We start from the raw sequence: 21,035 nt of genomic DNA, 5'->3' as shown, positions 1-21,035 counted from the left end.
TATTGTTATGTGTGAACTTGATCCTGCCATTATGATATTAACTGGTTATTTTGCTCGTTAGTCGATGCAGTTTCTTCCTAGCCTCGATGGTCTTTACATTTTGGCATGTTTTTGTGATGGCTGGTACCGGTTGTTCGTTTCCATGTTTAGGGCTTCCTTCAGGGTCTCTTGTAAGGCAGGCCTGGTGGTGACAAAATCTCTAAGCATTTGCTTATCTGTAAAGGATTTTATTTCTCCTTCACTTATGAAACTTAGTTTGGCTGGATATGAAATTCTAGGTTTAAAATTCTTTTCTTTAAGAACGTTGAATATTGGCCCCCACTCTCTTCTGGCTTGTAGAGTTTCTGCCGAGAGATCTGCTGTTATTCTGATGGGCTTCCCTTTGTGGGTTACCCGACCTTTCTCTCTGGCTGCCCTTAAGATTTTTTCCTTCATTTCAACTTTGGTGAATCTGGCAATGATGTGTCTTGGAGTTGCTCTTCTGGAGGAGTATCTTTGTGGCGTTCTCTGTATTTCCTGAATTTGAATGTTGGCCTGCCCTACTAGGTTGGGGAAGTTCTCCTGGATGATATCCTGAAGAGTGTTTTCCAACTTGGTTCCATTTTCCCCCTCACTTTCAGGCACCCCAATCAGACGTAGATTTGGTCTTTTTACGTAATCCCATACTTCTTGCAGGCTTTGCTCATTTCTTTTTCTTCTTTTTTCTTTTGGTTTCTCTTCTCGCTTCATTTCATTCATTTGATCTTCAATCGCTGATACTCTTTCTTCCAGTTGATCGAGTCGGTTACTGAAGCTTGTGCATTTGTCACGTATTTCTCGTGTCATGGTTTTCATCTCTGTCATTTCGTTTATGATCTTCTCTGCATTAATTAGTCTAGCTGTCAATTCTTCCACTCTTTTTTCAAGATTTTTAGTTTCTTTGCGCTGGGTACGTAATTCCTCCTTTAGCTCTGATAAGTTTGATGGACTGAAGCCTTCTTCTCTCCTCTCGTCCAAGTCATCCTCTGACCAGCTTTGATCCGTTGCTGGCGATGGGCTGCGCTCCTTCGCAGGGGGAGATGCGCTCTTATTTTTTGAATTTCCAGCTTTTCTGCCCTGCTTCTTCCCCATCTTTGTGGTTTTATCTGTCTCTGGTCTTTGATGGTGGTGACGTACTGATGGGGTTTTGGTATAGGTGTCCTTCCTGTTTGATAGTTTTCCTTCTGACAGTCAGAAGGACTGTCTGTTGGTCTGTTGGAGATTGCTTGAGGTCCACTCCAGACCCTGTTTGCCTGGGTATCAGCAGCAGAGGTTGCCGAAGATAGAATATTGCTGAACAGCGAGTGTACCTGTCTGATTCTTCCTTTGGAAGTTTCCTCTCAGGGGTGTACTCCACCCTGTGAGGTGTGGGGTGTCAGACTGCCCCTAGTGGGGGATTTCTCCCAGCTAGGCTACTCAGGGGTCAGAGACACACCTGAGCAGGCAGTCTGTCCGTTCTCAGATCTCAACCTCCGCGTTGGGAGATCCACGGCTCTCCCCAAAGCTGTCAGACAGAGTCGTTCGCGTCTGCACCGGCTCCCGCTACTTCCCCTGTTGGTCTTCAGCTGTGCGCTGTCCCCAGAGGTGGAGACTACAGAGACAGGCAGGCTTCCTTGAGCTGCTGTGAGCTCCACCCAGTTCGAGCTTCCCAGCGGCTTTGTTTACCTACTTAAGCCTCAGCAATGGCGGGCGCCCCTCCCCCAGCCTCGCTGCTGCCTTGTGGATAGATCGCGGCAGACTGCTGTGTTAGCAGTGAGGGAGGCTTCGTGGGCGTGGGACCCTCCCGGCCAGGATTGGGATATATTCTCCTGGTGTGCCTGTATGCTTACAGCGCAGTATTGGGGTGGGAGTTACCCGATTTTCCAGGTGTTGTGTGTCTCAGTTCCCCTGGCTAGGAAAACGGATCCCCTTCCCCCTTGCGCTTCCAGGTGAGGCGATGCCTCGCCCTGCTTCAGCTCTCGCTGGTCAGGCTGCAGCAGCTGACCAGCACCGATTGTCCGGCACTCCCTAGTGAGACGACCCCAGTACCTCAGTTGAAAATGCAGAAATCACCGGTCTTCTGTGTCGCTTGCGCTGGGAGTTGGAGACTGGAGCTGTTCCTATTCGGCCATCTTGCTCCGCCCCCTAATCGCTACTGATTTTTATATGTTGGTTTTGCATCTTGCAACTTTACTGAATTTGTTGATCAGTTCTAACAGTTTTTTGGTGGAGTGTTTAGGTTTTTCTAAATATAACATTGTATTTTCTGCAAACAAGGGGAATTTGATTTCTTTTTTTCTCATTTGAAGGCCTTTTGCTTAATTCCTGCATCTTGGACCTCTAGGACTACATTTAATAGAATTGATGAAAGTGGGCATACTTGTCTTGTTCCAGATCTTAGAGGAAAGGCTTTCAGTTTTTTCCCATTCAGTATAATGTTAGCTGTGCGCTTGTCATATATAACATTTACTGTTTTGAGATATGCTCCTTTTAAATCAAGTTTGTTGAGAGTTTTTATCATGAAGGGATGTTGAATTTTATTCAATGCTTTCTTGACATTTATTGAAATAAAGATATGGTTTTTGTCTTTCCTTCTGTTAATGTGGTGTATCACATTTATTGATTTCCATATGTTGAACTATCTTTGTATTCCTAGGATGAATCCCCCTTGAGCATGACAAATACTCATTTTAATGTGTTGTTGAATTTAGTTTGCTAGTAGTTTGTTGAGGATTTTTGCATCTATATTCATCAGTGATGTTGGCCTGTAGTTTTCTTTTTCAGGTACACTGAGAATACATACGCTGTTCCATTTGATGGTGTCCCATAAGTCTCTTAAGCTATCTTTGCTCTTTTGTTCTTTGTTTCTTTTGGTCTTTGGATTAAATGATTTTCAGTGACCTGTCTTTGAGTTAACTGATCCTTTCTTCTGCTTGATCTAGTCTGCTTTGAACCTCTCTACTGAATTTTTCTGTTTAGTTATAGTATTCTTTAACTCCGTGATTTCTGTTTGGTACTTTTAAATACTTTTTATCTTTTTGATGAAATTCTAAATTTTTTTCTTGCATTTCTCTCCTGATTTTAGGGAACATCTTTATGACCATTATTTCAAATTCCCTTTTGGGTAAATCACATATCCCTACTTCACTCGGGTAGGTTTTTGTAGGTTTATCTTGTTTTCATTTTGAATGTATTTATTTGTTTCTTCATTTTCCTTGGCTCCCTGTGTTGGTGTCTGCACATAAGATAAGAAAACTGCCTCTCCCTGTCTTGTCAGACATGCCTCATGTAGGAGAAGGATCTCACCAGTTGGTCCAGCTAGAGACTTTAAGGTGCCTCACAAATCTTTGTGTTTGGCCAAAGTGCTGTCTCTGTTTTTGGTGGTCCCCTGGAGATTAGAATTTGCCACGTCCTGTCAGTACCCTGCAACCAGTAAAGTAGAAGGCAGACCCTCTAGATGTGACTGGAAAGGCTGGGGCATTGGATATGTATTCCAGTTCCTTCTATCCTCATGGTGAAGCTGAGTGCAGGGTTTATCTCCAACTCCCTGTACTAAGCCGGAGAGAAAATCTGTGGCAAATGCCTGTATATTCAGGCTGTACCTTCTGATCCTGGGGAGATGGCTGCTGGAATTTGGCCTGTTGTATGTTCACCTCTTTTTTTTCTGTGGTCTGTGGCCACTTGGGAGCACAAAGCCTCATTGACTCCCAGAGCTTGGTTGTATAGGAGACTTTTGGGTGGAAGCTATAGAAGTTGTGCTTGTGTGTGGGGAAAAGAAAGAGAGATCAGCCTGTTACTGTGTCTATATAGAAGGAAGCAGACATAAGAGACTCCATTTTGTTCTGTATTTGAGATGCTGTTAATCTGTGACCCTACCCCCAACCTTGTCCTTGCAAGAGACATGTGCTGTGGTGACTCAAGATTTAATGGATTTTGGGCTGTGCAGGGTGTGCTTTGTTAAACAAGTGCCTGAAGGCAGTCTGCTGGTTAAAGGTCATCACCATTCTCTTAATCTCAAGTAAGAGAAAAGCATTTGTCTCCTGCCCGTCCCTGGGCAATGGAACATCTCGGTGTAAAACCCATTGTGTGCTTTGTTTACTAAGCAAGGAGAAAACAACTTTTAGGAATAAGGTGGGACTTGCTGGAGCAATACTGCTAAAAGGTTTATGGAGATGTTTGCATATGCATCTCAAGGCACAGCATGTTCCTTTAAACTTATTCATGTCACAGAGATCTTTATATGTCTTACTGCTGATTTTCTCCCTAAAATGATCCTATTGTCCTGCCACTCCCTTATCTTTTTGATGGTAAAGATAATTATCAATAAATACTAAGGGAACTCAGAGACCGGTGCCGGTGTGGGTCCTCTGTAAGCTGAGCGCCGGTCCCCTGGGCCCCACTTTTCTTTCTCTATACTTTGTCTCTGTGTCTTATTTCTTTTCTCAAGTCTCTCGTTCCACCTAACGAGAAACACCCACAGGTGTGGAGGGGCAGGCCACCCCTTCACTTGTGCATGGACAAATTTCTTCCAGGTAGAATGAGGACTTTAATTTATCACTGGGGTGAGCCAGAGGAAAGGCTTAGGAATTGCTGAGTTTCTGCTCAGGCTGCCTGAGGGCTACTGTTCTGCCCTTTTATCTCCCTGATGCAATTTCATTAGAATCTAGGTTGTCAAGTAGTCACCGGAATAGTGTGAAGTAAACCCCTTCTGGAAAGAAAATGGGAGTTGTGTTTTCCAGCCTCTTTTCTGCACAGCTCTCAGCGGGTATAGCCTCTCGAAGTGTTTGCATGCCCATTTAAAACCATCTCTTTCTGTGATCTAGGAAGACTTGCATATGCCTAGTCCCTTTCCCTCCCAGAGCCAGATTTAGGATGCATTCCTCAGGTAATAGCTGTAAATGTTTGGGTGCTCAACATGTGCCATAAACCCCTTCCAGGGAAAAACAGGAAGTTGTATTTTTATACACTACTCCTAGGGGATGAAGCCCTTGGAAGTACTGGTGAGCCTGTATAAAATTGCTGCTTTTTTTTTCCTGTGGTATTGAGAAAGTCATGTTTGCCTAGTCTCTTCTGCTCTCAAAGCTAGGAGAGTTAGGATGTAGTCCCTCAGGTGGAAGCTGTAAAGTAAAAGTTCAGACACTGGATGTATGGACAAATTCTTTCAGGAGGGATTAACAGATCTGGAGTTATCAGTGGGATGAGCTGAAGGAGAAGGTTTGGGAAGTACCAATTTTCTCCTCAGGCTGCCAGCAGGCTACTATTTGTCTGTCTTCAGCTCCTTGATGCAAGTTAATTAGAAGCCAGGTCACAAAGTAGCTACTGGAAGAATGTGTCATAAACTCTTTCTGGAGAGAAATAGGGAGCCACATTTTTTTTCTATGCCCCTTCTCTGTACTGCTCCCTGGGGATGAGGCCCCTGGGAGTGCTTACAGACTCACACAAAACTGCCACATTTTTCTTATAGTATAGAGAGAACTGTATATGCCTAATATCCTCTGTTCTCAGAGTTGGTGATTTAAGAGCCAAACCGTGGGCAGCCTCAGAGTTAGGGACTTATATGTAATGTCCAAACCCTCCTCTCCACAGAGGGAATCTGGGTGCTGGGGATTCTTTTCCCGATTGTATGGTGCAGTGCCTGGGGCAGGGCTCATGCCTCAGCTTTTCCTACCCATTTGATGTAGAAGTTTGCTCAGTTGCCCAGTGGGTAGAAGTCCCTTGACTGATTTCTGACTTTCCCTCAGAAGGAACTGATCTGTGAATAGATGTTTATTTGGTACATCCATGGGTGGAGGGAGAGTCAGGAGCCTTCTATTCCACCATGTTCTTCTATCTTTCTTTCTTTCTTTTTCTTTTCTTCTTCTTCTTCTTCTTTTTTTTTTTTTTTGAGATGGGACCTTACTATGTTGCCCAGGCTGGTCTTGAATTCCTGGGCTCAAACAATCCTCCTGTTTCAGCCTTCCAAATAGCTGGGGATACAAGCATGTGCCACTGCACCCAGCTTCTATCTTTAATTAGTACTATTGAAAACCTGCCTGTCAGCATCTCATTTGAGAGTGTGTCTTTTTTCTTTGGTTACTTTGAAGAGTTTTCTCTTGGGTTTCTGCAGTTTCACTCTGATGGAATATGCCTTTGTGTTTATTTTTTATTTATCCTGCTTGGGATTTGTTGAGCTCCCTGAACCTGTGTATCGATATATTTTTTAAATTCTGGAAATTATTAAGCCATTGCCTCTGCAAATATTGCTTCTTTTCTAATCCCTCTTTCCTTTCCTCCTGAGATTTCAATTAAGCACAGTTTAGTCCTCCTCACTCTGTCCTCCATGTGTCTCTTCTGGTTATCTGTTGCTGTATCAAAAACTACCTCTAAATGTTAGTTGCTTAAAACAGCAACTATTTTATTATAGTACTGATTTTTTGTGAGTCAGGAATTCCAACAGGGGTTGGCTAGGTAATAGTTTTGCTCCTCATGGTGTCAAATGAAGTCACTCAGTAATATACAGCTGGCATCTGGGCTGGTATGGAGGGTCTAAAATGGCTTCATTCACATGTCTGGTGTCTTAGTAGAGAATGCTAGAAAGCTGGGCTCAGCTGGGACTCTTGACCAAAGGGCCTACATGTGAACTGTGGCACCAGGGTCAGACTTTTTATGTGGTGGCTACATTTTTCCAGAGAGAAAATCCCAAGAGAACCAGGTATAGGCTGCATGGTATTTTCTGGCCTAGATTCAGGGATCACACAACATCACTTCCACCACATCCACAGGTTGCAATTTTTTGTTCCATTCTATTGGTCACATAGGAGTTGTAATGCCAGGCCAGATCAAGGGGAGGAGAATTATACTCTACTCCTTGAATGAGAGTGGCAAGGTCACACTGTACAAGAGCATGTAGGACAGGCTTTATTGCCATATCAATTTTTAGAAAATACAATTAGCCATAGTATCTCATTATATCTTTTGTATTTTTCCACTTAAAAAAACTCTACATGCTGCATTTCACAGTATTTCTTTTTTACTTACCTACCAACCCACCAATTCTTTCTTCATGTTTTAATAATGGTATCTGATGATTCCAAGATCTTAGGTCTGTGAGTTTATTTTGGTTCTCTGTTGTTTCTGTTGTGTCTTGCTTATTTTTTCTTATTTGTTTTTGTACCTAATATCGTTCTGTTCTGGGTATTGTATTTGAAACATTTTTGAAAATAATTTGAGTTCTAGAAAGTTGATTTCTTCTTTAAATTTTATATTTTCTTCTGCCAGATGCCTGGGAACACTGCCAATCAAAAACTGGCTTAAATTATGATCAAGAATAAAGGTTTCAAATTCCACATGTTCTCACTTATAAGTGGGAGCTAAATGATGCGAACACATGGACACATAGAGGGGAACAACACATATTGGGGCCTGTTGGAAGGTGGAGGGTGCAAGGAAGGAGAGGATCAGGAAAAATAACTGATGGGCACTAGGCTTAATTCCTGGGTAATGAATAATCTGTTCAACAAACCCCCATGATGTAAGTTTACCTATGTAAGAAACCTGCACTTGTACCTCTGAACTTAAAATAAAAGTTCGAAAAAAATTCCCAGACCTTAGCGACTTTCCTGATCATATGCTCCACTTGGGAAAATTCAGATCAGTATTATAAACTGCCAACAGACACCAGTTCCCAAACACATGGACCATTCTTGCCTCTGAGAATCACAGAATGAAAGAAAATGATTGAAAAGAAGCTCAGGAAGTATTCCACCAGCCCAGACAATAGTTGTATCAGACAACTATTGTCCAGAACATCAGCCCTGCAATTCAATCTGAGGGTCTGACACCCCTTTAGAGAGGGCCAGAAAAATTTGGAAAGGCCAGAAGGGCAAGAAAACAAAACATAAAAAGGTCCAGTGAGCAAGATTTGAAGGAATAGGAGCTATTTTGCTGGGACAGAAGAGTTACCTAAGATAGAAGTATCTGAAAAGTGGTTATGTGGAGGAGATATTGGGTCTGTGCTGTGTAGGATGTGGGGCGGGTGCAGGGGGGTGGGTACATCCAGAGATCCACAATTAGCACAATCCAAAAAATAAAGTGAGCTGTTTTGGAAAGTCACCATAATGGCTGGAATAACCACACACAAAAAAAGAATAGAGGTTTAACAGACAACACAGATGATAGAAAACTGGACTGTAAATTAGTGAAGTGAAAGTTAACTGATTCACCATTATCTTGAGGATATTTCTCTTTAGGGACTGATATGGTTTGGCTGTGTCCCCACCCAAATCTCATCTTGAATTGTAACTCCCACAATTCTCACGTGTCTTGGGAGGGACCTGTTGGGAGGTAATTGAATCACAGGGGCAGATCTTTCCCGTGCTGTTCTCATGATAGTGGATAAGTCTCATGAGATCTGATGGTTTTATAAGGGAGACTTTCCTTGCACAAGCTCTTTCCTTGCCTGCTGCCATCCGTGTAAGATGTGACTTGCTTCTCCTTGCCTTCCACCATGATTGTGAGGCCTTCCCAGCCATGTGGAATTGTAAGTCCATTAAACCTCTTTCTCTGGTAAATTGCCCAGTCTTTGGTATGTCTTTATCAGCAGTGTGAAAACGAACTAATACAGGGACCAAGCTTAAAGTTAGAGTGGTTTACATCTATTTGTATTTCCTTGCTTACCCCATTAAGTGTTATTTGAATGCTATCTATGTGCTTATGACTCCTAAATTTATATCTTTAGCACAGACCTCTTCCTTAACTATTCAGACTCATACATCAAGCTGCCTACTAAACATCTCACTTTAGATATCTAATTGGCATCTCAAACCTAATATGCAAAAAGCAGACCCTTCAGTGTTTCCTCAAATAAATCTGTTCTACCTCAAGCCTTCCATATCTCAGTAAATGACACCATCATTCACCTACTTGCTCAGGACAAAACTTAAAAATGTTCTTTACATCCTCTCTCCTCATTCTTCCCATACTCAATTAACAGCCAGTCTTACCTGCTTATCTTAAATTATACCCAACATCCTTCCATTTCTTTCCATTTCTATCACCACCACACTGGTCTAAATAACTGTCTTCTTTTATCTGTATGACTGCAATAGCATCTTAACTGGTATCTCTGCCTCCATTCTTGCCCATGGATGCTGTGTTCCATATAATTGGTCTTTCCTAGAGTCCTAGAGTTTGGACATAAATGGGAGACCTGCTTTTATCTCCCTACATTTATCATTTACTAATTCATTCAACATACATTTATTTGAACATCTACCATGTGCCAGGCACTGTTCAAAGTTCTGGGGACACACTATTGAACAATACCTCCAAAGTTTGTGTTCTTAATGAGCTTAACTTATAGTCAGAGAAGATAGACAATAAAGAAATAAATATATAATATTTCAGGCACTGTTAAGTGCATTGAAAAAAAAATGATGGGAGCAATATTTACACACAGTGTTTAGGGAAAGCCTCACTGATAAAATGAAATTTGAGCAGCGTCTTGAAGGAAGTAAGAGAACTAGCATTAGAGTATCAGGGTACATAATTTTAAATATAGAGAACAGAAACTGTAATGGTCTAGAGACAGGAGCATATCTGGTCCATTTGAGAAGAACAAGGAGGTCAGTGTGGCTGGGGCAGGATTAACAGGAGACAATGGTAACAGATGAGGGCAGAGAGGTTGCAGAGGGTCAAATTTCATAGGGTCTTGAAGGCCATGGTGAAGTCTTTGGAATTTACTGAGTGAGATGAAAATCCACTGGAGGATTTGAAGCAGAGAACAGTGATCAGAATTGCAATTTGAAAAACTACTTTAGATGCAATGTTGGGAAAAGACTGTATGAGGGTAAGGTTGGAAGCAGGAAGGCTTTGTATCAACTCTCATCTGAATTACTGCAACGGCTTCTTGCAATAATTCAGATGAGAGTTGATGATAGTTTAGATCTGGATGGTAGTCACTGAGGTGTAGAGAAGAGGCTGGGGTGTGTGTGTGTGTGTGTGTGTGTGATTTATAGACTTGATTTTATTATTTTAATACCCTTTTATTATTACAGAAGCAGTGCATATGCAGTGTAGATAATTTGAAAATATAGGCAAATAACATTCAAAAAATAAAAACATCACTTTTACGGCATCCAAAGTGACACTGTATCCTCTCTTGGCTTGTAACCTGCTTTCCCTGGTCAATTATCTTCATCGTTCCATTTCAGTACATTTTCAACTTATTCAGTACTAAGTCCATAATCAACTCTGATTATTTTTTGAAATTATAGCCAACAGGATCTGACATGGTTTGGCTGTGTCCCCACCCAAATCTCATCTTGAATTCCCATGTGTTGTGGGAGGGACCTGGTGGGAGGTAATTGAATCATGGGGGCAGGTCTTTCCTGTGCTGTTCTTGTGATAGTGAATACATCTCATGAGAGCTGATGGTTTTAAAAATAAGAGTTTTTGGCCGGGCACAGTGGTTCTCACCTGTAATCCCAGCACTTTGTGAGGCTGAGGTGGGTGGATCATAAGGTCAGGAGTTAGAGACCAGTCTGGCCAATATGGTGAAACCCCATCTCTACTAAAAATACAAAAATTAGCTGGGCGTGGTGGCACATGCCTGTAGTACCAGCTACTTGGAAGGCTGAGGCAGGAGAATCACTTGAACCCGGGAGGTGGAGGTTGCAGTGAGCCGAGATCACGCCACTGACTCCAGCCTGGGTGGCAGAGCAAGACTCCATCTAAAAAGAAAAAAAAAAAAAAAAAGAGGAGTTTTCCTGCACAAGTGTTCTCCCTTTGCCTGCTGCCATCCATGTAAGACATGACTTGCTCCTCCTTGCTGTCTGCCATAATTTTGAGGCCTCCCCAGCCATGTGGAACAGTAAGTCCATAAAACCTCTTTCCTTTGTAAATTTCCCAGTCTCAGGCATATTTTTATCAGCAGTGTGAGGACAGACTAATACAGTAAGTTGGTACCAGTAGAGTGGGGTGCTACTGAAAAGATACCCGAAAATGTGGAAGCAACTTTGGAACTGGGTAACAGGCAGAGGTTGGAAAAATTTGGAGGGCTCAGAAGAAGACAGGAAAATGTGGGAAAGTTTGGAACTCCCTAGAGACTTGTTGAATGACTTTAACCAAAATGCTGATAATAATATGGACAATGAAATCCAGGCTGAGGTGGTCTCAGATAGAGATGAGGAAGTTCTTGGGAACTGGAGCAAAGGTAACTCTTGTTATGTTTTAGCAAAGAGACTGGTGGCATTTTGCCCCTGCCCTAGAGATTTGTGTAACTTTGAATTTGAAAGAGATGATTTAGGTTATCTGGTAGAAGAAATTTTTAAGCAGCAAAGCATTCAAGAGGCAACTTGGGTGCTATTAAGGGCATTCATTTTCATAAGGAAAGCAGAGCATAAAAGTTTGGAAAATTTGCAGCCTGACAATGTTATAGAAAAGAAAATTCCATTTTCTGAGGAGAAATTCAAGCCGGCTGCAGAAATTTGCATAAGCAATGAGGAGCTGAATGTTAATCCCCAAGACAATGGGGAAAATGTCTCCAGGGCATGTCAGAGGTCTTCACAGCAGCCCCTCCCATCACAGGCCCAGAGGCCTAAGAGGAAAAAGTTGTTTCATGGGCTGGGCCCAGGGTCCCTGTGCTGTGTGCAGCCTAGGGACTTGGTGCCCTGTGTCCCAGCTGCTACAGCCATGGCTGAAAGGGGCCAACGTAGAGCTCCAGCCATGGCTTCAGAGGCTGCAAGTCCCAAGCCTTAGCAGCTTCCACATGATGTTGAGCCTGTGAGTGCACAGAAGTCAAGAATTAGGGTTTGGGAACTTCTGCCTACATTTCAGAAGATGTATGAAAACGCCTGGATGCCTAAGCAGAAGTTTGCTGTGGGGGTTGGCCCTCATGTAGAACCTCTGCTAGGGCTGTGCTGAAGGGAAATGTGGGCTCAGAGCACCCACACAGAGTCCCTACTGGGGTACCACCTAGTGGAGCTGTAAGAAGAGGGCCACCGTCCTCCAGACCCCAGAACGGTAGATCCACCAAAAGCTTGCACCAGCATCCGGAAAAGCTACAGACAATGCTAGCTCATGAAGGCAGACACAAGGGAGGCTGTACCCTGGAAAGCCACAGGGGTGGAGCTGCCCAAGACCATGGGCACCCACCTCTTGCATCAGCATGACCCAGATGCAAGACATGGAGTCAAAGGAGATCATTTTAGAGATTTAAGATTTGACTGCCCCATAGAATTTCGGACTTGCATGGGGCCTGTAGGCCCTTTGTTTTGGCCAATTTCTCCCATTTGGAATGGCTGTATTTACCCAATGCCTATACCCCATTGTATCTAGGAAGTAACTAACTTGCTTTTGACTTTACATGCTCATAGGTGGAAGGGACTTGCCTTGTCTCAGATGAGACATTGGACTGTGGACTTTTGAGTTAATGCTGAAATGAGTTATGACTTTGGGGGACTGTTGGGAAGGCATGATTGGTTTTGAAATGTGAGGACATGAAATTTGGGAGGAGACAGGGTGGAATGATATGGTTTGGCTGTGTCCCTACCCAAATCTCATCTTGAATTCCCATGTTTTGTCGGGGGGACCTGATAAGAGGTAATTGAATCATGGCAGCAGGTCCTTCCCTTGCTGTTCTTGTGATAGTGAATAAGTCTCACAAGATCTGATGGTTTTAAAAAGAGGAGTTTTCCTGCACAAGCTCTCTCTTTGCCTGTGCCATCCATGTAAGACATGACTTGCTCCTCCCTGCCTTCTGCCATGATTGTGAGGCCTCCCCAGCCATGTGGAACTGTGAGTCCATTAAACTTCTTTCTTTTGTAAATTGCCCAGTCTCAGGTAAGTCTTTATCAGCAGTGTGAAAATGGACTAATACAGGATCCTTTACAGATTAGATGTTAATGTAAGAAAAAAAGATTTGGAGAACTTCAAGGTCTGTGGACTGAATAACTGAAATAGGAAATGGTTTTATTTATTTATTTATTTATTTGAGACCAAGTCTGACTCTGTCACCCAGGCTGGAGTGCAGTGAGGCCATCTCAGCTCACTGCAACCTCTGCCTCCCCAGTTCAAGCGATTCTCGTGCCTCAGCCTCCTGAGTAGCTGGGACTACAGGTATGCACCACCATGCCTGGCTAATTTTTGTATTTTTAATAGAGATGAGGTTTCGCCATGTTGCCCAGGCTGATCTTGAACTCCTGGGCTCAACCAATCCACTTGCCTCAGCTTCCCCAACTGCTGGGATTACAGGAATGAGCCACTATGCCTGGCCAGGAATGGTTTTTGATTGTCATGGAGAAGGCTGGGCAATCAGCAGGTTTGGGGAAGGGGTAGGAATGAAGAGTCTAATTGTGTACATGTTAAGGTAGGGAGTTGATATGTAAATTTTGACTTCAGGAGAGAGATCTGAGAATATCTCCAGATATTCAACTGGAATTATCTGCAGATAGTTAGTACTTAAAATCATGAGGCTAAACAATATCATCACAGAGTGAGTAAAAACACAATAAAGGAGAAGTTGGACAACTAATCCCTGGAGCACTCTAACCTTTAAAGATTAGGGGGATGGGCCGGGCTCGGTGGCTCAAGCCTGTAATCCTAGCACTTTGGGAGGCCGAGACGGGCGGATCACGAGGTCAGGAGATCGAGACCCTCCTGGCTAACACGGTGAAACCCCGTCTCTACTAAAAATACAGAAAACTAGCCGGGCGAGGTGGCGGGCGCCTGTAGTCCCAGCTACTCCGGAGGCTGAGGCAGGAGAATGGCGTAAACCCGGGGGGCGGAGCTTGCAGTGAGCTGAGATCCGGCCACTGCACTCCAGCCTGGGTGGCAGAGCGAGACTCCATCTCAAAAAAAAAAAAAAAAAAAAAAAGATTAGGGGGATGAAGAAGGACTCACAAAGTTGACAAAGATTGGCAGTGAGTTTAGTAGAAAAGTGAAGAAAAGTGGTGTTAGAGAAACCAAGTGAGAACCTATATCAAGGATGGAGTAATCCCCTCTCAAATACTACTGAGAATTCAAATAAGATGAGGACTAGGAATTAGTAATGTAAAGATCAATAATGACCTTGAAAATGTAGTTCTTATAAAATAATAGAGATAACAGCTTCTTTGGGGTGGGTTAAAGAGGAGAGAATGGCAGGAAAAGATGCAAAGGCTGCAAGCAGGGACAATTATTTTAAGATGGTTTCTGTAAAGATAGGGGAGGAAATAATAGCATAATTGATGTTGATGAGATTAATCTAGTGGAGAGAGAAATTGATGATGTAAGGGAGAAAAGGAGAAATTGCTGGAGCAACATTTTTTATGAAGGGAGAAGAGATGGGAATCAAGTACAAAACTGGAGAGGTTGGCCTTAGGAGCACAGATATTCTATTTATTGTAATAAGTGTGCAGGCAGAGTATATGGGTACAAATGCCAGTAAATGTGATGCTGGGAGTCTATGGAGGTTCATTGCACAGCATCAGCTAAGAGTGAAAATGGGCATTGGAGAATGGAAAAAAGGTGTTTGAGATGTAAGGAAAACACAGAAAATCCTAAGATAGAGGTCCAGGAGAATGAGAAAGTCAGTGGACTAGGGAAATATTCTATGGTTGCTGTGCAGCAATAAGGGCTTAGTTGAGCTAGAAAGCAAGGTGGGAAAGTGACAAGTCATGCTCGTCCCTTCTTGTTCCTCAAACATGCTAAACTTTTTCCATTCTCAGGGCCTTTGCATTCTCTTCCCTCTGTCTGGAAACGTCTTCTCTCAGAGCTCCATCAGCTGGCCTCTTATCATCATTTAGGTCTCAACTCCTCAAAGATGATTTCTGTGACCACCACAGCTAATGTAACACTCTACCATATTACTCTATCATATTATTCTCTCTACCATATTATTCTATTCTATCTCCTGAATAACACCATTGAGATTGCCTTATTTAGTTTTGTACTAACTTGTCTCTTGCTCTTTCCAACAGAATATAAGCTCCTGCTGTGCTGCACTCCAATGTGTACAAAAGTGTCTGGCATGTAGCAGGTGCTCCATAAATATTTGCTGACTGACTGACTCTCCTTATGTTTATATTCCACATTTCTCTGTGCTACTTGACCGCTCAACCTCCCTCTACTCATCTAAAAATAAAATCCTCCTACTTTGCCCTCTGGATCCCCAGTATCATGAAAACCAATCCTCCACAAGTCCTTAACCTCTTTAACATGAACTCACTTCTTCTGCCTCGCTTAAAGTTCTTTGATGAGACTAAGATCTCCCCTGCAGCTCATAAGGTTGATAGGTGAGGTTGACTTTCTTCCTGCTCCCCATTGCTCCTTCTTGACCCTGATTCCTCTACCCTCTTGTAAACCTCTCTTCTATCTCACCAGAGTAAGAGTTTCAAGCCACCTTGATTTTTCATCCTCTAACTCTCATTGTTGGTATCATCATCTGGTAAAGTCAAATGTCACAAGAGCAGAGCAAAGGAGTAACCAATGAATTCATACCTGTTTCTTAGAACATGCGGGGAACTACTCATCCCATAATCCCAGAGCCGCTCCACTGCAGCAATAAAATAGTGTCGTGTTTTCTTTTGAAAGCTGCGGGGGCTCTGATTTTCATCCTCACCATAAATGTCAAAATCTTCCTTTTTCATTTCAACTGAGATGGTATCATCATAGTCAATTTCCTCTTGATCTGACTGAAGAGTATTAAGAGTTATTTCCCTTTGATGACGTTTCAAGACTGGTGGGTTTTGAGAGCACAGCCTTTCAGTCCCACCTTGCTTTGCCCAGGTGACTTCTATCTGGGGCTCATTTTGTTCCTCATTTATTGCTGCTATTGTATGATTGCTTTCACAAGGGTTCAGGAGGAAAATGGTATCCTTTTTCTTAAAAGCTGTGTTTTCTGGTGACTTCTCTTGGGATTTCCACTCTTCTTTTGGTATCTGAGTACCATAATGGTTATCCCAAGCAAGAGGACCCAATAGCTTGGAAGGAGTCTTTGCAGAGCTTTCTGTTGCTCCTCTCAGAAAGGGAATTTTTCCAGGTCTATTTGCTTCCTTCCACTTAATCGCTCCCTCTGTTTCCTGAAGAAGGCTCCCTTCCACGAGATCCAGATGGCCAGGAGACCCACTGCTAGTTTCTGTAGGGAAAAGGTCCTTCTGATAAATGCGAACTTTTGGAAGCAATTCAACTTTGCCAGATGTTTCGGGCAAGCCTGGTTTCAAGAAAACAGTGTTCTCAACTTTCTTGTACATGACTGAATTTGTGGCACTTGTCACCAGGGAGCCAACCTCTCTTTGATCACCAATCATCTCCAAGGTTAGAATAGCTAAAGAAAGGTTATTTTTTTTGACTCCTTGTAAGAAATGACTGCTTTCTTGGACCCCAGAATCTTTCTTTCTGTAAGATGGTGCTGGAAGATGAGAAAAGTTGTCTTGGAATAGGACCCTGGTCAGATCTATAGGTCTAATAGATGGAAATGATGATACCTTTGCAATGGGTAATGGAGATCTATTTGCTTGAGTGATGCTATGACTCCTCGTAAGACAATCTGATAAGGGAGACTGAGTAATGGCTCCTTTCTCCTTCTCATTGTAGTCTATCTGTGTGAGGGTGCTTGGGGTCAAATGTTTTATGTTTTTGGACCACTGGGTTGAGGTGTCCTCCACAATTAGCCTGTTTTCAAGTTCTGTTTCTTCTAGTGGGAGTCTGAATTGTTTCAAAGCTCTCTTACCACGTACAAAATTCTGCTGGCTTGGATTAGGAGATATCCTTGTGGTGTGTGGATATTTCTCTACAATTTGCTTGGTTTGATTTCCCAAACCTTCCAAGTTTTCTTCCTCCCCTTTTTTTGAGAAATGAGCCATGTGTTTCTTTGTTCTATTTGTTGAATCATTTAATGACCTAAAATCTTGAAGTACTGGAGCATATGCCCCCTCATATGAACCTTCTACATTTTGCCTAGTGCTCAGTAAGAAAAGGTTCTTCATGAAATTCTTAGTGCCAGTCACTGTATGTATCTGAGGCAAAACTACATTATCTTGGATTAATGTTTCCTTTCTTTCTATTTCTTCCTGAATTTTTTTTTCTTGATTGTGTGTATTATTTTCATGTAAATTATCCAAGTTAGTAAGAAATAGGTTTCTGCTGCTTGGAAGAACTATCTCTTTGAGTCCTACGTCCTTTGTAAGTTCACCCTTTCCTACTACCACTTTATTTTTCTCAGACAAGAAATTCTGACCTTCCACAGAGTTTTCTGGTCCTAAGGATATGAATAGTTTTGGACTGGGGCCTTGCCCAGAGTTCAGGGAGTTCTTTCCATGAGTCCTTTGTATCCAATTTGCTGATTCTGGTAAGAATAGCATCTTAAAGAATGACATATCTGGATTTTCTGCATCTGGTAGTATGGGGCCCTCTATTTTTTGTTGGACCATTTCCATGTTTTTCGATGAAGTAGTTTTATTTGACATATGATTTAGCCTCAAAGCTGTAGTATTTTTGTCTGTAAGCATTCTGTCATGAATCAAAGGTGTCACTTTTTGAAACTCAGTATCACTTTCTAATATATTTTGCCAGACTGATGGACTATTCTCAACTAATAATGATGGGCCATCAATGTGAGTCTTTCTATTAGTTGCTGAATTATTGGAAGTTTTGTTTATCTTTAACAAAGAGATGCTAACTTTGAATAAGGCATTATCTTTAGTCAACGAAGCAGGTCCATGAGCTCTTTTCTCTTTAAATAACCTACCACTCTCTGTTGACCATACATTTTTTCCCCATGAACTTTCTTGGCTATTCATTAAACCTGATTCTAACAACTTTGAATCATTATTTTCTTCACTCAAACTCAGAGGTCCACCAGACTCAATAAGGGGAGATGACTTTTTGCCAAATAGAGTGGTATCTAATTGACTATCATAATGAACTGGCATATTTGGGGGTCCTAAGGAACTTGTATTATCATTACCTGCTGCCAAATTGTCTGATGGAATTGTTGAAATCAGATTATTTGATGAACTAGAAACTTTAAAATCAAGTTTCTTCAACTCTGTTGCTACAGTTGTCCCCAGTTTCTCATTTAATCTTAATTGGAGGTCTGGCTCAGGGGTAAATACCATGTCCCCACTGTGATGGGGCTGTGGCCTGAGGTGTGTCATTTTAGACAGGTTGTTATTAGTGTCTATTGCCCCAGGTGATGGATCATCAGAAAAAGTCTCATATTCGGCTTCTTGGAGATCAGATAAGGATAGCCCATGTGGAGTAGGACTCTGTCGCAAGAGCATCAGCAAATCACTAGAGGAGACATTCTGTACTTTAGGCATTGGTGTTCTGTGTGCAAACCAAGGGTCAGTCTTCTCTATGTCATTTTCTGGAATTGTGGTGGCATTAAATTGCTTTTGCCTAGGGCTAGGGTGTCTCGAATTCTGGGAGAAACTTCTTGGCTCAATGGCATTGTTTTTACTCAGCAAGTATGTTGAAATATCTTCATAACTGTCCTCGTAATAATCACCAGTGTTCTTGTCACAACTAGAAACCTTCAGTAAGGCGGTCATGCCTCTGTTCCGAAAGTCTGAGTTGTGGCACCCCAGAATCCATAGGCCTGGAGATGAGGAAGAATAAGACTCTGGTTACTCATAACACAGATTCTAAAACGTTCTGGTAGAGGTTCTCTCCCATTCCCAGATAAATGAAAAAAATACTAGTCAGTATCATTATATCACAGGTCATTGGGTTAAATCCCTGGAACATGTAATATAAAAGTGGTTTTTGCATTGCTGCTGTTGTTCTATGCCTGTTTGTGACCATAAGAAAAGACTGTGATAAAAATGAATAGATATTGGGATTAAAATGGGGAAATGTAATTAATATACACAATAGTGGAGGGTCTTAATAGTGACACAGAACTCTGAATATGACAGTGATTTAATTCAGGAAAGTATATTAGCTAGATGTTATTGCTATATCACATAGTGGCACAGGTTCCTCTTGAATCCATCAGATTGCCTGGATTCAAATCCCAGTTCTACCATTCACCAGCCATGTGACTCTGAGAAAGTTACTTAAGCTTTCTGAACAACAGGTTTCTAATTTGCAAATGAGGCTAATAGTATCTACCTCATCATATAATACAATGAAATCACATAACACAATACCTAGCATCCACCGTCACCTACTTGCAGAATACGTAAGCACAAGGAAGAAGCATTTAGGTCTAGGATCCAGCTAATATAAAATTCTACCATGATACTAGCAATACTAATTTCTACCATGGCTGGGCATGGTGGCTCACGCCTGTAATCCCAGCACTTTGGGAGGCTGAGGTGGGTGGATCATGAGGTTAGGAGATGGAGACCATCCTGGCTAACACAGTGAAACCCTGTCTCTATTAAAAATACAAAAAATTAGCCGGGCATGGTGGTGCATGCCTGTAGTCCCAGCTACTTGAGTGGCTGAGGCAGGAGAATGGCGTGAACCCAGAGGCGGAGCTTGCAGTGAGCCCAGATTGCACGCCACTGCACTCCAGCCTGGGTGACAGAGTGAGACTCCGTCTCAAAAAATAAAATAAAATAAAATAAAATAAAAAATAAAAAATAAAATTTCTACCATGAACAAGATTAGCTGAGTGAAGGAATGCAATAAATTATAATAAGCTAATTCCATGGTGGTAAAGTAGATGCATAAGCGTAAGAGACAAGATACACCTTTACCAAGCTACCCTTGTCATTTCACACAGTCTTTGCAGGGAAGATCTTAACTGTATCTACCTTCTCCTCAAGGGAAGCTGCTCCCAAAAGCCCTGTGAATGCCTACATTCTATGTGCAGCCAAATTATCAATCAAGTGGCAAAGGAGAATAAAAACATATTCTAACATATAAAGACTCAGAAAATCTACCTCAAATGTCACCATTCTCAGGAAGTGATTACGGAATGTTTGCCACCAAAATAAAGGAGTATATCAAACAAGAGAAAGACCTGGTATCCAAGAACCAGGTACCTATCCTGAGGGAGGGTAAATAAAAGTCCCAAGTTGATAACTGAGCCTCAGGCCTAGAGAGAACCAGCTCAGACTGGAGTAGGGGGATGCATGCCTCTAGGCGGTCAATCGGTAAGCAAAAAGGAATATATCATATGATGGAACTCTTGAAAAAAAGAGGAGAATTCAAAGGAAGACATTATAAGAAAAACAGGGAAACAATGAAAGATTCTGGTTAAACTAGTTACCAAAATGGACTTTTACTTACCCTCCCCTCTGAGAAGGGCCTGGTATTAGGAATGGTGATCAAGCTGGAGTTTAGTTTTAACTGCTTGGGTTAAAATTTTGTAATGCAAATATCTTTTTGTATTGTATGTGTGACTAATGGTAAATTTAAAACATTATAATTAATTAACACATTTCAATCCAAGTGCTTAAAGAAGAGTTGGTTGTTTGATGAAAAAGTCAATAAAACAAATAGCCAAACAAAAATTAAGAAATTTTACATATACAAAATTTAAGAAAAGAGACATAATTACAGACACAAAGAAAATGAAAATAATTGTAATTCCCTTGGAGACACCTCAGCTGTCAATCTCCTCCTCCAACTTTTGACACAGGTACAAGCTACCTGGCCAAGTTTGGGGTCTAGTCAGCACTACAAATATAGTTCAGTCTCTGCCTCTGTGATCAAACCAGGGCTTTCACTGAACTAATTAATTCTGTAAGCTATTATCCGATCTTGGAACTAGTAATACTACCAAAGTAACTCAGAGAGACAGAGCCCAGCTGATCACATCCTGCACAGACAGTAAAGGAAGTAAGAGGAGAGAAGCCACCATAGAAGACATATAAAAGCCCAGTAGAAACTAGATATTGGACTGGGGTTAGTTTATCTTAACCTTTCTTCTAGTTGTTGAGTTGAGAAGGGAATTCAACATCCATTAAGTAGACAGAGAGTTAAGCTAAGAGCAAGCCACTTATCCTCTCTGCTAGCAAACCTTGATCAGAACATTTTTGTACCTTGTTTAAGGATAAGAGAAAACATGCAATCTATAAAGATACTACAGAACAGGGAGAAGGAAACAGAAGTCAGGAAACTTAGAA

At 41.9% G+C, this 21,035-nt stretch overlaps 1 protein-coding gene across 6 annotated transcripts in view; it reads right to left on the bottom strand.

Moving 5' to 3' along the window:
- F8 (coagulation factor VIII) overlaps positions 1–21,035 on the bottom strand; it is a 224,087-nt gene that overhangs the window by 76,301 nt on the left and 126,751 nt on the right. For all 6 annotated transcript variants that reach the window (XR_004058312.1, XR_004058313.1, XM_010352837.2 and 3 more), the window contains one exon: positions 15,454–18,553. Coding sequence is in view for 4 of the 6 variants with exons in the window: in XM_010352837.2 (XP_010351139.1) it covers positions 15,454–18,553 (3,100 nt within the window). In the remaining 2 variants the exon portion in view is untranslated. The remainder of the gene's footprint in view (positions 1–15,453; positions 18,554–21,035) is intronic.

This window comes from Rhinopithecus roxellana, chromosome 7 (assembly GCF_007565055.1).
Source record: "Rhinopithecus roxellana isolate Shanxi Qingling chromosome 7, ASM756505v1, whole genome shotgun sequence".
In the NCBI taxonomy this organism is placed as follows: domain Eukaryota; kingdom Metazoa; phylum Chordata; class Mammalia; order Primates; family Cercopithecidae; genus Rhinopithecus; species Rhinopithecus roxellana.
Note: the sequence above shows the minus strand (reverse complement) of the source record. Positions and strands in the feature narration are given on the sequence as shown.